Source organism: Notechis scutatus, chromosome 11 (genome assembly GCF_049901735.1).
Source record: "Notechis scutatus isolate UNSWTSFEM ecotype Mainland chromosome 11, rNotScu1.2, whole genome shotgun sequence".
Lineage (NCBI taxonomy): Eukaryota > Metazoa > Chordata > Lepidosauria > Squamata > Elapidae > Notechis > Notechis scutatus.
Window position 1 is genome coordinate 13794489 of NC_142019.1, and position 17500 is coordinate 13811988.

General features: G+C 41.4%; 1 protein-coding gene across 1 annotated transcript in view; it reads right to left on the reverse strand.

The window, feature by feature from the left end:
• Window positions 1-17500, reverse strand: part of SLCO3A1 (solute carrier organic anion transporter family member 3A1) — a 143403-nt gene that overhangs the window by 20408 nt on the left and 105495 nt on the right. Inside the window, 4 exon segments of the mRNA XM_087972827.1 lie at window positions 514-712; window positions 1604-1768; window positions 8143-8409; window positions 16646-16744. Of these exon segments, the coding sequence (XP_087828953.1) occupies window positions 514-712; window positions 1604-1768; window positions 8143-8409; window positions 16646-16744 (730 nt within the window).

Here is a 17500-nt window from a genome sequence, read left to right on the forward strand (position 1 = left end):
ACTGATGTCCCTCAGCAACTGATGGACTAGAATTGTGAAGTTCTGGAAAGCCTGTCACTATCAGTCAATCCAGGCAATCCCACAGCGGTGTTCTAATGCTGGGCACAGCTCTTTGACATTATAAAGAACAGACGAGCCGTGAATCCAACAAATTGTTAAAGAACAACTTGAACTGACTCCAAGTTTGGAATAAACCATTTTTAACAAACCACCTTTTCATGACTATTCCTATTCCCATTTTCCCTCTGCTTCTCGCAGATGCCTTCAGAGCTTTCTCTCATTGCTTGCTAAATCCAGCAAAGATCCACCAAAGAGGCTGGACAGCCAACTATGAAGGATGGCGAGCCCTGTGTAGGGGGTTGGACTTTGTGATCTCTTAAGTCCCTTCCAACTTTATGGTTCCATTCTGCGGTCTTCAGTAGGGGTGCAAGCCTGCAGTTCCACATTTATATTTTTTTTAAAAAATTAATAAATCCCCATCAAGGGGGGAAGTGTTTTCTCTCTCTTACTTACTTGTTTCCATAGGGAACAGTAATGCCAGCCACAGGTCCCGTGTCGCAGCCCAGGAAAAGGAAGGAAACGTAGCATGCCGTGGACACCAGGCTGACCAGCATAGCCATCTGAATGGCACCCAGGGCAGAAAGGCTCAGCTTCTTCACTAAGAGGCCTCCTAGGAAGATGCCCAAGCATGCACAGGGAATAGCCGTCATGCCTGTAAAGGGAACGGACAATTGCAAAGGGTTGGATTTTGAGTTCTTAGCCTGATCCCAGCTCAAGACACTTCTTTGGTTCTTTGTGTCAAGCATGGAAAGTTGGCTTACTTGTTAGGGTTCCAGCAATATAGCTCTAAGTAAATCATGAGCCTCGAGAAAAGTTTCAAAAAAACTCGAAAGATTTATATTCACAGTCCCCTGTGACCCTGTTTCCCTCTTCCCCCGATGTATAATAAATCAGATTCTCCAATGAAGCATGTTCATGGGCCGGATGTCATCAATCATGTTCTCCAATAAAGGACGTTCTCAGCCAGAAGATCTGGTAGTCTAGCTACAATCTTTTTAAGATAATGCTGGAATGTACTTCTGGATTTACTGCCATACTTCTCCTTCAGGTTTCCTCCCACCCTGTTTATGGCAACTTGAAAAACAGGCATAGAAATTTTTACGAGTTGACATTTTGGTGGCTAAGTGCCTTTTCATTTCATCTTGTCATTAGAGTAAGAAGCGGATGTTTTTGAATGGGTTGGATGGGGAAATGAAACTTCTATGATTCCGCTGAAGGCCACGGAAACTTGGGATCTGTCATCACAGCAGGTGTGGAGCTGAAGCAGACGGTTTCCTTGAGAACGTTTTTTATACGGTCTATGTGAGAGGCTGGGGGGGTTGGATTGGAAAAATGTTGTTTTATTCTACGGACTGAGGTTTAGTAACTTCAGAGTTCATTTTGCTTCGACATTACTATGCGGTGTATTCAACAAACAGTAAGGAATTTTGGAAACAGAATGATCCTGGACTTGTATTTGGATTCTCAAGTGGGATGTTGACCCCTAGATTCTATTCTTCACCGGAGGGGGAAAAGGGTTGATCTCTTCTGGCTAATAACTCACCTAATAACTGGTTGGCTGATGACGTTGTGAGATTGAACTGCTGTTCCAGGTACTTGCCAAGAAAGGCTGCAAAACCTGCCACCACCGCAATCTCCATGCAAGCCGCAAGAACAATGCAGGTGAACACCGGATTGGACAGCAGGTGCTTAGTTACCTTTGGGATCACTGGAAGGAGGAAGAGAGAAGAAGGGAGGGACAATTTCACAATGAGTTTTCTAATTGCCACCCTAATTTCTTTAACGGTGCATCTTTGGGGGTTTTCTCCAGACCATCTATCAACATATCCCAATGTGGACAGGGAGAAAATTCCATGGGTTGATTCTAGCTGAGGAGGGTAGAGTCAGATACACCATAGCTGGTCTAGCTAGAAGGATCTGCCAGATGATGCTTTGACCACATGAGTTTAAGCCAAGGGCATCTGCTCATCTATTTCCAATCCACTGAAGGTCATCGGGGTGATATCCAGGGTGGAAACAGAACCATAAGAAAGACACTTCAGTGAAGGAAGTTTCCACCAAACTTTATAATTAAAAACAAGCACTCACGGCTAGAATTGCTCATTTGGTTGCATTCCTAAACTGGATCAGAAGATTTAGTGAAAGAATACAACCCTGCTAGCCAATCACAACTAAAACAACATCCCAGTCAAGGAGTCCATCCCCACCAACACTGAGAGAGCAAGCCTGTTTCCTTACTAGCACTGATGATGTTACCTAGTTAGGGTAACGAAACGTCTGTAAAAAAAAAAAACAAGCTCAAAGAGCACCTAGCATTCCACAATTAAAACTGTCAAATGGCAACTTGGACATGGCATCTCCAGCCATATTCTCCTAAATTTACTATTGGAGCATTCCTTGATCTCCATATCTTGTTATTTGTTGAAATTTTCCTCTTTTGTTTGTTGTTGTTAGCTGCTGGAATATTTCTACCCCAATTCCTTGTTATAAGGTATTCACAGCAGTTGAAGGACAGTCCAAGAGAGTTTAAAACAATCCATCTTTAAAATAACTAACCAACTTAGATTCATTTAGCAACAGCAGTAGGGGGGGGGGAAACAAAAATCACCACAAAGAGATTTTGTTTTTTGCGATTTCTCATTGAAGAGCATAAAAGAGAATTTTTCTTTGAAGTGTAAAGGACATTTAAGAAGTAAGACAACTTCTGGAGATGTTCTCAAGGACAGAACGTGATGTCTTTGCACTCCTCAGGTTGTTTTTTTTAAAGTTTTAAACAAGAAATGAAAACTAATGCCAACTAATATAAAGAAAAAGAAAAAAGAAAAAAAGAAAAAAGTAGAAAAAGAAAAAAGGTATAAAAATGACTTCTGGTCTTCTCAGCAGTTATAAGTATAAATATATTTCACCTCTTTCTCTCTAAAGTTACTCTGTAGTCTTGTTTTTTTCTGTAATCTATCCTATTTAATCATTAAAACTATATCTTTTTTTTTACATAAATGGCCACAAGAGCCTTTTAATTACCAATAAATTAGTCTTTTCCCCCCCTTCTAATCAAAGAAGTAAATCCATCCATTTCAACAAAATCTGAATTTCACCAAATCCTCCATAGTGGATAATGTTGAATCTTTCCATTTCTGAGCATATAATCATCTTAGGCATTCAAGTTTTGAGACGACTGCATGGTTTACAAACCTCACTGGCCCTGTTGCCTATTTTAATGCTGGGCACAGAAATTCTCCTGTGCTTTTTTTCCTTGCTAGTTCTTATTCCTTAAAGAAAATGGAAATGTTTTTGTTTTTTTAATGTCTTTCAAAGGAGAAGAGAATATTGGAGAAATTCTCCTGGGCAGAAGACAAATGCCTTCCATTTGTCAATTATAAGGTGGATAGAAAAAGGTAGCAGTGTGTTTGTGTGTGTTTGTGCATGTATCCCTCCAAAGACGGTCTTTGCTAGCCATTTTTCCCTCCCCGGAGTTTTTTTAATATTGGTGCGACTGTCACCATCGTGGGAGTCCCACCTTTGGGGAAAAATTATTAAAGCCTCTCCTTCTCTTAAAGAAATATATTTTTTCAGTCCACCATTTTTTTAGTCCCATCTCTTGAAAAACACAATCTCTCTCTCTCTCTATTTCTTGTACATTAGTTTTGTTTGTGGTTTTATTCTTTTGTTGATTTTGTTGGGTTTGGACCATATTCACTGAAAGCTACAAGAGATGATCTGTATGTATATATTCCACTGTCAGTCTAACTCACCTGGACTATTAAGAGGTACACAGGCCCACCTAGTGATCACTGAATGCATTGCATGGATACTTAGTTTGATTCTGATTAGCAATAGCAATAGCATTTAGACATATATACCGCTTCACAGTGCTTTACAGCCTGCTCTAAGCGGTTTACAGTGTCAGTGTATTGTCCCCAACAATCTGAGACCTCTGGATTACTGAATTCATAGCACAAAACAATGGAAGAGTTGAGCTCAACCTGGTCTCTAGATATGCTCTAGATCTAGTGTTAGAATGAGTCCTACTTCCTTTTCTAGACCAGTGACAGATAATCCACTGGTCCAGTGGGTACCTCTTCGTAGGGGCTGAATCAACCATCTCCTGCCAGATAGAAACACCTGAGAAAATGTATGCTGCTTTCACACGTCTACATGTATTATAAAATACCAGTGAAGTTGTATTTTACATCCCTCATTTTGTATTTTAATATCTTGCATTGTTCTTGAAATGTGATGTGAATGTGCCCTATGATAAATAAAATAACAGTGAAGTTCAATTCAGCCACTTTGAAGTTCTATCTTACCATAATTGCATCCCACATGTGTGTAGGTGTGCTCCTGAAATCTTTTATTTTCATTAGTATTAATTTCACCCCAAGATCATCCCCGGATGATCTGCTCGGCTACAAAACTCCACAAAGCTTCCTCATGGCTTTGGAGAAGTGAACGCAAAAGCTGAGAACATGAGTTTACAGAGGGACTCCTCAATTAATTCAGTGAGCCAGAGCAACCCGTCTACTTGGGTAGGGATTTTAATTCCTCTGGAGACAACTCAGCTTGAGCCAGATGGGATGCTAATACGAGCAAGAATTCCTTAATATGTGGCAACCAACCCCTGTGCAAATTCCAAGTGAAAATAATTTAGGTTGAAATTACGTTGGTGAAGAGCTGCTGAATCCTCAATGGGACTCATTTGCCTTCTGCAAATTCCTCATTTCACTTCACACTTACTTTGTTTTCCCACCTTCTGTAACGTGATTTAGCTTAGACAAGCCCTTTTTTTTCCTCCAGATGCTCCAATGTTTATCTCACCAGCTAGCAGAGGTTGGAGTAAGAAAGCAGAGCTGAAGAAGCCGCCCTCTTAAAGAGAATGCCAGATATGCCATCATGCTAAGTAACCTCCTTTTGATTATGCCACCTGCTCTTACTTGTCAAATGAATCTCTTTTTCCTAGCAGATTTAAAATCTGCTCTCAGGAGTTTCCAGGTGCAGAAATATCCTACAGAAAGATGCCTTTGTTCCCAGACCCCTGTAGGATAACAGAATTGGAAGGGACCTTGGCAGTCATCTAGTCCAGCCCCTACTCAATCAGGAGACTTGATACCATTCTGGACAAGTGGTTGTTCAACCTCTTCATGAAAACCTCCAATGATGGAGCAACCACAACTTCTGAAGGCAATTTGTTCTACTGGTTAATTGTTCTCACTGTTAAGAATTTTCTCCTTAGTTCTAGGTTGCTTCTCTCCTTGATTGGTTTCTATCCATTGCTTCTTGTCCTGCCTTGGGAGACAAAACTTCCCCTTGAAAATGAGCTGTGGTGGCACAGTGGTTAGAGTGCAGTATTGCAGGCTACTTCTGCTGACTGCTGGCTGCCATTTTGGCAGATTAAATCCCACCAGGCTCAAGGTTGACTCAGCCTTCCACCCTTCCGAGGTGGGTAAACTGAGGACCCAGATTGTTGGGGGCAGTAAGCTGACTCTGTAAACTGCTTAGAGAGGGTTGTAAAGTACTGTGAAGTGGTATATAAGTTTAAGTGCTATTGCTACTGCTGAGAAAAATGAGGTTGTCCTTCAACTATAAATGCTTCTTCTAAAGGATCCATATCACCTACTTTAAGACCACCATCAGTGAGCTGTTGGACAGTATTACCTGGTCTGTTGTGTGGATGTTTGTGTGTTTTTAGGAGGTGGGGGATTTTGGCGGGTGGGGAGGTGTTTGGGGATTGTCATGTGTGTGTGCATGTTGAGTCTGGTCTCTGGGTGTTATGTGAATTTTGTTGTATGTATACTGTGTATATATGTACAATGACAATAAAGAATTCAATTCAATTCATTCAAGCCCATTGAACTACAGAATCTTTCTCTTCTGGTGTTCTGAGTAAGTGCCATTTGGTGAGGACTAGCAGCTCTGCAGGTTGTAGGTGAAGCCTACATAGCTGTGTAACTCAGTGGTGGGATTCAATTTTTTTTACTAACGATTCTGTGGGGTGGTTTGGTGGGTACGGCAGGGAAAGGATACTGTAAAATCTCCAGTCAGAGGTGGTATTTTCAGGTTCTCTAAACTACTCAAAATTTCCACTACCGGTTCTCCAGAACTGGTTAGAACCTGCTGAATACCACCTCTGGCGTAACTTCCCCGTTGGGTCTCAAAGAAATGTTTCAAGGAGGCACAATGAGAAATTAAAACTGTGGCTGGATGAGGGATGGAAAAGCACTTTAATGTGGATTTTGTTAGGAATCAACTTCAGATTTTCACTTCCAGGAAATTCCGACAAGGCTCAGCGCTGCTTGAAACAGAATTGGTCACTTCTACAAATATATGCTCCCCCCCCCAGCAAAGACTATGGATAGCTTTATTCAGATGTTACTTCTTGGAATGACCACGGCTGTCTTGTTTTTCTTTTTTCAGTGGAAAGACCATTTTATTTCTGGACTGTTGATTTAAAATTAGCTGGGATATAAATCTGCCATACTAAGTGGAGAGTAAAAGAGAAACACTTTACATTAAATTTTATGTTCCTAGGTAGATAAGAATAGCGTTTTAGCAATACCAACCAGGTCTTGCCTCCAACCATTCAAGACAGAGTAAAAGGCCCAAGATCCCTTCCGTTTGGAGCTTGGTTCCATGGAATGTCATTGCTTGGACTTTCCTTATCACTCTCTCATTCTCTCCATCTCTTGTACGGGCAGTCCTCAACTTATGTCCACTTCGTACCCCCAAATGCTGTTGCTAAGTGAGTTTTGCTCCATTTTACCGCCTTCCTTGCCATAATTGTTTGGTAAATCCCTACAGGCGTTAACGTGGTAACATGGTTGTTAAATGAATCTGGCTTCCCCATTGACTTTTGACTCACAAAAGGGAGAGGGGGTCGCATGTACATTGCGACTGTCATAAATAATGAGTCAGTTGCCAAGTGTCTGAATTTTGAGCCCGCGACCCCGGGAATGATACAACGGTCATAAGTGTGAAAATACAATCAGAAGTCACTTTTTTCATGCCACGGTAATTTCAAACCGTCATGTTGTGCCCCCATTGGAGTCTGAATCCAAGGAGGAAGACAAACAGCCATCAGGGAGCGGGAGAGTGACTCCGTTGGCTGTGGAGGAAGAATGGAGAAGAGAGCAACATGGGTTGCGTGGCTTACAAGGGAGGAAAGGGCCCTGATTCCCTTTACAAGGCACACCTGGGGAGGGAGTTTAAAGGAGAGGCAGGTGGGAGGGACGGTTGTCAGGAAAAAACATTGAGTTTATCTTGTGTTTGGCTGCGGTTATCTGAGTTCCTGGCATCCTCCCAACTGCTTTGATTTACTGCCTTGTTACTTCATTACCTTATTTTGCCTTGTTGGATTTGTAGTTTAAAGTTTTCCATTTACAATGTTTGGACTGGAATATCTGCAGCCAAAAGCTGGTGCAGGTTCGTGGGAGAGTTTTTCTCCAGACCAGAAGGTAACCGGGTCATTGGAGACAAAGTTGGAGCTAATAAAGGGACTCATTCTTATTCTCTGACTATGTTGCCTTTGTGCCACACCTTGGGTCATCACAGGTCACTAAATGAACTGTTGTAAATCAAGGATTACTGGTAGTTCATAACACCTATGTGCTCAGATGCAAAATCCTTTTTGTGACTGGTTCTAAAAAGAAGTCATTTGACTCTGGAGCAACCACGCTTTTTGTCACTGTGACCTTTAAATTGGCATGGTAATGCCAATGGTACCCCATCATCGGATGAGAGCAAGACGCAACAGACTATTTGATCCTAGAAACAAATGTTCTACTTACAAAGGATCAAAGGTTTCCATGAGAACAAATGGAAAACCTGCTTGCTGGGTCAATCCAAGGTCAACCCAAGAAGGTGAACCAGCTCAAGTGTTAATTCAGTTTTCCTTTCAGTGCTCAGGACTAATGCACAAGGCTGTAATTATTTCCCTCCCATCAAATGGTGGGTAGAATAACTATTTTGAAGGAAAGAAGTCAAGACGTGCAAGGCAATCTAAGGTCCGCATCAGGTAATGAATCTAGCTAGTCATTAACCTTGTTGGCTCCCGCAGAAGCCACCTGGGCTATGAAGGAAGTGCGTCACCTCTCAGCTGCTGGAAGCAAGATGGATCATCGTTCGCTTCCATGGAGTGCGGTGGGAGAATCCCATTGCTTGGCTTTGGCCTTTCATAGTCCCCTTCTGGCAACATGGCTTCCTCTACCTCTGCTATGTGCTCCGGCTGGCAGGTCAGGGACTGTGGGAATCCAAACATTGGCAGAGACGAGAAGAAAAGTAAGGCACCGCAGAGCAAGAAGCCAGCCCACCATGCGCCAATCCACCGAGGGTCATCAGGGGTGATGTCCAGCTTGCCTGCAAAGAACAAAGAGATGGGGCCTTTACTTGGGTAGACAAGGATATCAGCATGTAGTAGGAAAGCCCTAGTTGACTAAGAAGAGATTGGACAACTGTTCGTTTGAAATAGCAGAGGGTTTGCTGCTTGAGAAGGGGGTTGGACTAGAATAGGGGTCGCCAACCTTTTGGACCTCAGAGACCACCAAACTCATAATTTTAAATCCCGTGGACCACTAATATGAACTTTGACTGATGGTGGCTTGCTGACATTGGTGGGAAAGTTGGACCCATATTCCACAGCTCCAGTAGTCACAGGGCTGGCCCTCTGGTCATCCCGGAGCAGCTGCTCCTCCACCCGGGTGCACCGGCCTGCCATGGACTGGAGGAGCTGCTCCAGGATGACCAAAGGGCCAGTCCTGTGACTACTGCAGCTACTGGAATATGGGACCGACTTTCCCACCAACCTCAGCAAGCCATCCTGGGGTGGATTTCCCTCCCCTGCCATTGGTCTTACCTTCCAGTTCCAGCTCACGTGGCTCTATTCAAGGTAAGGTTTGCACAGCCTTGTATTCCTGTGCAGCCTGGATTAATTGCTTTGGGGGGTGTGTGCTTTGGGGGCGACATTTCTCTGCAGACCTCAGAATTTTCTCGCGGACCACCAGTGGTCCCTGGCCCGCCGGTTGGCGACCATTGGATTAGGAGACCGCCAAGGTCCCTTCCAACTCTGTTATTTCCTCCACTGTATGCAGTTTTCTTTTGCACAGGTGCACAAGAGAAGAGGAAATAATAAAACATGTGCTGGGCCACAGCACGGAAATGATTTTTTAAAAAAATGCTGCAATTTATGTTACCATGTTTAAAAATAACGAGGCTGTTTGGCACTGTGTTGCTGCTATACGTTTTGTTTTAAGAGCCGTATTTCAGGTGTTTTGAAAACAACCACCGCTGAGAATCCATAGAAAGGAGGAGGAAAGTATGATATTTAGCCAGTGGGTGGCTTGGATTTTCTTCACAGGAGTGCTTCCAGCAACAAATTTATTTTTGCAATTGCTTTTGGAATTTGCAGACGCTCTTAGCTGACCAGTCAATGAGGACTCAATCATCTAGGCCAGAGGTCTCCAAACCTGGTAACTTTAAGACTTGTGGACTTCAACTCCCATAATTCTCCAGCCAGCATAGCAGCTGGACCAATCTTAGCTGACTGTACCTTCCTCTTGTAGTTATCTCAAATTTCCCCATATCTTTGTCCATCTCTGTCTCTTTCTATACACCTAGGTGGAAAGATGGAAGAGGGAATGAGACAACTTGCCTCAGGCAACATGCTGTGCCAACTCACCATGGTCAACTCGCTGCGGGACAATTTAACAATTGTTTTAAAGTATTTAAACAAATAAAAATGATTTTAATTTTTGCCATTCAAATTTCATTCTGTCCCTTATTTTGCATCCTTTCTTTAATTATACTATTCCACAATTCCTTTGATATTACACTGTCAAACCATTTAGTAAGACTGTATTAATATTCTTCTCATCTTTTCTATTACTTATCTCCTTTTCTACTTATGACTACAACTTCGTTGCTTGTATCTTAACGATTTAGATTATTTTCTTTAGTTTCCTAGTATGATTTATGTTGATTGCTTATTTAGTATCCTATGACTATCACTAAGTGTTGTATCTTATGATTTATGATGTATGTATTTTTATGATGACCATGATCATGATTTATCACTTATAGCTTTTATGTACAACGAGAGCTTATGCACCAAAGACAAATTCCTTGTGTGTCCAACTGCACTTGGCCAATAAAGAATTCTAATTCTTTGATATTAGTGTAACTCTTGTCCCGCAACGAGTTGTCCTGTGGTGAGTTAGCCATGGAGAATTGTCATAGACCTGATGGAAGAGCAGCCCATATCTTCTACTGATGGCATTGCAAGATGGAAAGCTAGAAGCAGCCTAAATGAGGGGAAGTGAGCAATTCTGTGGAGGGGGGGACCATCTAGAGTATAATTCAAGAGAGAGAGAGAGAGGGAGGGAGGGAGGGAGGGAGGGAGAGGGAGAGGGAGAGGTTGGATTAAGACAGAAACTAGGTTTCATTTCATTTGTCTTTCTGGTTAATTAAAACAAAATATAGATAAAATGATTACCCTTTAACTAAAGGGTAATCATTTTATGTATATTTTGTTCTAAGACTCTTCCCTCATATTAAACATTCCAAGACACTTTTAAGATCTGCAGGGCCTGCAAGGCCAGAATCCCACACTGTAGGATTACGTTATTACATAACAGAGTTGGAAGGGGCCCTTGGAGGTCTTCTAGTCCAACCCTCTGAAGGAAACCGTATACCATTCCAGATATACGGTTGTCCAATTCGTTAGTAAAAACCCTCCAGTGATGGAGTACTCCCAACTTCTGGAGGCAAAAGCCGTTAACAAAAGCCGTTAACAAATTGTTCTCACTGATAGGAAATTTTTCCTTTTTTACTAAGCTTCCATCTTCTACTTCTTGTCCTGTCCTCAGGTGCTTTAGAGATAATTACTATTGATATTAGCAGCAAATTGCTATTTTGGGTGATCCCTAAGTGTTAGCTTCTGATCTCTTTGTCAGTGTCTGTTATGGCTCTCTTGTGCCTGCAACCTAATTGTTTCCCCAAAAACTGTGGTCTTTGTGGCTTCTCCACATAAGTAGCTGGCTTTGCACAACACACTAAATCATGTTGTGGCCTAAGGTGATGAGCTGGCTCACAACACATTAAGATAATGGCAGGTTTCTAGAGAAGCAGAATCCAAAAACACTTACCTTATTTCTCCTAGCCCAAGTGTGTTTTGCAAATCCAGCTAAGACACTCATGCTCTTATTGGAATTATAATACCAATGATTTATGTTTATCGCTTTTAAAATAGTAACAGGAAAAAAAGCAAGAGGAACAAAACACCAGGGAACATATATTACGTTTGCAGAGCAAAGCAAAAACATAACAGGTGCTTAAAACTGAATGAAACTGAAAATAGAAATATAAAGTTTATGTAGAACATATCTCTGATTGCCAAACATAATTTTACAATGGGCATGTTCATGATATATCATCTCTCTCCCTCCCTCCCTCCCCCCCCCCCCCCCCCCCCCCCCCCCCCCCCTCTCCCACCCTCTCCCACCCTCCCTCCCTCTCTGGAATCAGGAATAGGTAGCTTCATATGTTAGGTCTCCTATAGAGTATCAGAAGTATGCCTAATAAATTCCACCAGAATGAAAATGGTCATATTGTGCCTCCTAGTGGTCACATAGAGAAGATATTGCAACATTATTTAACAAAACAAACAGAACAAAAAAAACAAATCCACATCGGATGCAGATCTTAGGATTTTTAGAATGAAGCCCAAACAAACCACTACAGCTCTTGAGTCTGAGTACAAATGAATAAGAATGGCAAATGCACCATCTACAGCAACTATACCCACCCTTTTTCTATTTATTTTTTTTCCAAGTCTGTGTGCTTGGACATTTATTCCTTTTTTTTTTTTTTTACAATTTAGGTGCTGTGAAATTGCATTTAAAAGGCAGGAAATGTTGCCTGCCAATCAACTGGCATGCTTCTGACAAACCTAGCCTAATCAATTTCAGCATTTAAAAACTGGATGTGGTTATATGATCTATTGCTCACTCCAGCCACAAATATTGATTTCCTTTGCTTACCGCAGGGTAAAGAAATTTTGGGAATCCTGACAAGCACCCTTGATAAGGAAGAGTCTTTTTAAAACCTTCATTTTGGATGTAAAAGGTTTTCATCATGGACCCCGATAAAAATGCATTTGGATGGCATGATCTGGATGGTTTGATGGGCAAGTCAAATGCTAACATCTGGCTTGTGTGCCACTTTCATTGCAGAGAATTTCAGCTTCTTTTTCAACTAGGACAAGAAAGTATCAATTTTGTTATATTGTGTTTAACTGATTACAGAATATAATGCCTCACCAACTCACACCTGTGTGTATACAACCTGAAAGCCTTTTTTTTTTGCCTGCAACACTTTCTGGAATAACCATGCAACTCTGATGCCATCAGAGTGGTATTCAACAGGTTCTGACCAGTTCTGGAGAACCGGTAGCAGAAATTTTGAGTAGTTTGGAGAACTGGGAAATCCCGCCTCTGACTGGCCCCGCCTGCATCTATTCTCTGCCTCCTGAGTCCCAGCTGATTGGCTGGGTCTTCTTTTGTTGCCCTGCACAGGAGAATAGAGCTGGAAAGCAGGTTAGCGGAGTGGGGAGGGAATGAAGATTTTGCAGTAACCTTCCACTGCCATGCCCACCAAGCCACGCCCACCAAGCCACACCCACAGAACAGGTAGTAAAAAAAATTGAATTCCACCACTGTATCACATGATCAGTTCAGGAAATACGCAGTCAATTTTGCTAACAGGGTACAGGATATGATCATAGTCCAAATGAAAAAAGATGTGAAAACCTGAACGAGATCCTCTCTTTAAAAGTTAATCTACTGTGTTCTCTTGTACTTTTACTTCTATTAAAATCCAGGAGGGGGAAAAAAAAATAAACAAACCCTGGATCAGCCTGGAAATCTGCCCCCTTGTGGGAAAAAAAAACCAGAGTGGATGTAATCCTAATGTTTTCCAGAGATAATCTTTCTACAGGTAGTCCTTGTCTTAATGACGATAATTGAGGCCAAAATTTCTGTTGTTAAGTGAAACATTTTTAAAAGTGAGTTTCACTTTTAAACATTTTACAGCCTTTCTTGCCACCGTTGTTAAATGAATCCCTGCAATTGATAAGTTAGTAACCCAGTTGTTAAGCGAATCTGCCTTCCCCCATTGACTCTGCTTTTGCCAGGAGGTTGCAAAAGGGGGAAAATCGTGTGACTTTGGGATACAATAACCATCGTAAGTATGAACCAGTGGCCAAGCGTCTGAATTTTGATCAAGTGAGCGTTGGGGATGCTGCAACGGTCATAAGTATGAAAAATGGCCATAAGTCACTTTTTTTCAGTGACATTGTAACTTTGAAAAGGTCACTTGAAGGAACTGTTGTATGTGGAAGACTTTCTGTACGTTACTTGAATCCTGCATTTTTATATTCATGTTCGTCTTGCCATTCTGTTCTTTGAGGGTTTTCAGGGGAAAAGAAAACCGAGGAGCAACAGTGGAAAACATAGTTTTACCTGCTGATGTCACATTGAAAACTGGGTGACTTTTTACGGCTAGCTGCTAAGGAAGGCACGGGGGAGAAGGAAGAATGAATTTTGCCTCAGGTGTGCATGCAAGAGATTAAGCTCTTTTAATTCTTGGCATCTACAGGTTGGCTTTGAAAAGATACTCTTTTGAAATCTTGGGAGAGCTAAATGGAATTGTAGCCCTTTAAGGACTGCCCTAACTGAATAGCAGAGTTGGGAGGGACCTTAGAGGTCTTCTAGTCCAACCCCCTACTCAAGCAGGATACCCTATTAACATTTCAAACAAATGGTTGTCCAATCTCTTCTTAAAAACCTCCAGTATTGGAGCAACCACGACTTCTGGAGACAAAGGCGTTCTACTGTTTAAATGTTCTAACTCTCAGGACATTTCTTCTCTAGGTTGCTTCTCTCCTTGATTAATTTCCATCCATTGCTTCTTGTCCTGCCTTCTGGGCTTTTAGAGGATAGGTTGACCTTCTCTTCTTGGTAGCAGCCCTTTAAATATTGGAACCCTGCTATCATGTCACCCCTAGACCTTCTTTCATTAAACTAGACATCCCAGTTCCCGCAACCGTTCTTTGTATCATCTAAAGTTTGTCATTTGGGAATATGGCATGTCAGAACAGTGTTTGTTAGCCTTAACAACTTCAAGATGTGTGAATTTCAACTCCCGGAATTCCCTTGCCAGCATTTGCAGACTTCAACTCCCAGAATACTGCATTAAAGTGATCTGACTCTCAGCTACCCTAATCCATATTTTTTTATCCCACCATCTTGGATCTGGATTTTAGGAATCCCAGATTGCAAAAAGACTCCCTCGACTGAGGTTACACAAAGATGAGAAATCTCTCTGGAAACTTCAAGGTGGATGCTGACTACCAATGAGGTGCCAAAGTGCCAGGAAAACTACAATTGGGAAAAGATTATACTATACAGCTTCCTCAGTGGGTCAAAAGAAACCCGCAGTGATCCATCATAAGAGATCTGCTTGTCTAACCTGGCAAATGATTTGTGGCTGCATCACTGGTTCCCGAATGGGAAACAAAGCAGTTTATTTTGTTGGATAAATGACATTTAAAAGCAATTGAGAAAAGCTGGAGCCAAAGTTAAACAATATAAGATGATCACAATGCGGCAAGTTTTACGCAGTCAAGAGATGAAGGCGCCCCATTCCATTAATTAAAAGTTCAGTGTGCTTTCATAAGCCATTTTCATTGTGCCTAAATTAACCCACTACATACACTTGATTCCACTTGGGAAGGGACTAAGATTACTTAAGCTCCCCCCACCCTTCATTGATCTAGTTCCACTAATATAGACTTTGCTATAAGAGATGGAAAGCCAATGCAATGCTAAGCTGCATTAACAGAGGGATACAATCAAAATAAAGTGTACTTACTACTTTATAAAGCCTTAGTAAGACTACACCTAGAGTACTACATCCAGTTTTGGTCACCACACTATAAAAAGATGTTGAGACTCTAGAGAAGAGTACAGAGAGGAGCAACCAAGATGATGAGGGGACCAGAGGCTAAAATCTACGATGAACGATTGCAGGAACTGGGCATGGCTAGTCTAGTGAAGAGAAGGACCAGGGGAGACAGGATAGCAGTGTTCCAATATTTGAGGGGCTGCCACAGAGAGGAAGGGGTCAAGCTATTTTCCAAGCCACCCGAAGGCCAGACAAGGAACAATGGATGGAAACTGATCAAGGAGAGATTCAACCTAGAAATAAGGAGAAATTTTCTGACAGTGAGAGCAATCAACCAATGGAACAGAAGTTGTCTTCTGAAATTGTGGAAACTTCATCACTGGAAGCTTTCAAGAAGAGACTGGACTGCCATTTGTCAGAAAAGGTGTAGGGTCTTTTGCTTGGGTGGGGGGTTGGACTAGATGACTTATGAGGTCCCTTCCAACTCTGTTAATCTGTAGATGATCAGGCTGAACCCGAGGGAGGGGTCAAGCAGCCCTCTCTTGACCCATTATCTTCCATCAATTAGCCTTCACCTTTAGTAGATCAGATTCTTGTTTAGTGGTAGCACGAAATAACCTCATATCATTTAGGACCTAAATCTGGCTCCTGAATTCTGGTGCTTGACATTAACTGTACTATTTTTTCATTCCCAAAGCTTTCTTGGTATTGCAAAAAATGGTCAGAAAACTGAATTCTGCACCCATGATCTCTTGAGTTTCTGATCTCCTTTCATGGAATCATATATTCTTTCAGTAGCCCTTTAACCAGAGGTGGATATTCAGCAGGTTCTGACCAGTTCTGGAGAACCAGTAGCAGAAATTTTGAGAAGTTTGGAGAACCAGCAAATACCACCTCTGACTGGCCCCACCAATCCCATCTATTCTCTGCCTCCTGAGTTCCAGATGATTGGCTGGGTCTTCTTTTGTTGCCCTGTACAGGAGAAAGGAGCTGGAAAGCAGGTTAGTGGTGTGGGGAGGGAATGGGATTTTGCAGTAACCTTCCCCCTGGAGCAGGGAGGGAATTTTTGCAGTATCTTTCCCCTGCCATGCCCACCAAGCCATGCCCACAGAACCAGTAGTAAAAAAAATCTGAATCACACCACTGCCTTTAACTACATCTGAGCAGCCTGTTTAAAAGCTGTTAAATAGTAAAGGCAGTAAAGAAAGAAAGGAATAAGAAAGGGAAAAAAGCAGAAGTGCAGAAAGAAAGAAGAACAAGAAACAGAAGGAAGGAGCTTGTGAGTTCCTTTGCAGCAAATATAAGTACAATTAAAAAACGTTCTTGCAATTTCTATTGTCTACACTAGAGCAGTGGCTTGATGTTCAACTTCCCAATTGAACATATTTCCTGGTTATTTTCCACCTTATTAGCCCTGATCAACTTTTTTCAAGATCACTTAAGATTAGCTAAGTATTCCCCTAGGAACAAATAAAACTCTAACAAGCCAGACAGCAGGCGTAACATCTGGCTTCACCCAAAATCTTTCAAAAGACACAGGTTTTCTTCCTTCTTTCTCTTCTGACGCTTCATGGCCTGTTGTTAAAAGAATGTTCTTATTCTAATGTGCAAACCCCGGTGGGGAAAAGTTACCTACTTGTGTCAATGAAGACAGCATCCACATAGATTTTGGTGCACAAAGATCCCAGGATAAATCCACAGGCCGGTCCAAACACTAGCATTGTAAACAGGATCCCTGCAAAGAAACAGAAAATAACACAGTGAAGATCACGGTAAGAAAAGCGACTGTCTCATGTCTGGTGTCGGTTGGAAACTTCATGCTGGAGAGTGTGGAATTCATAAAATTGAAGGTCTATGGACAGTTTCAATCATCCCGGTCATGGTTGTCCCAAAGCTGCTTTTCCAATCGACTTTCTTGATATAAAACATTCTTTTCTGTTTGAGTAAGCTCTCTGTTAGACAGATTTCTCACTCAATGGTCAGTACTCTGTGACATGTCAGTGTCCTCTCTCATCTTTGTGTGTGTGTGTGTGATAATATCTAAACTGTAGGATAGAAAACTTGGTTTTCTATCGTTCTTTGCTCTTGTTGTGTTGCGACCAAAAAAGTCTTTTTTTTAAAAAAAGAATAATTTTTATTAAACAATTTTTCTTTTTTCTTTTTTTCTAGAAAAAAAACATTTATTTGACATATATTTAAAACAGACAAATCAATACACACACACACACACACATACATATACATATATATATATACACACACGTATACATATATACATATACATATATATATAAAATGTATATACATATATACATTTTACAGCGTATATTGAGCAATGGTTAATTTTTTTTCTTTATCTTTATCATTGACGTGATCTGCCTTGTTACAATAACTCCTTCGTTCTTTTAATGTTTTAATTTCTCTATATAGTTTATAATTAAATGCACGTCTTCTGTCATTTCCATAACTTATCCAAATATCAAATATTACC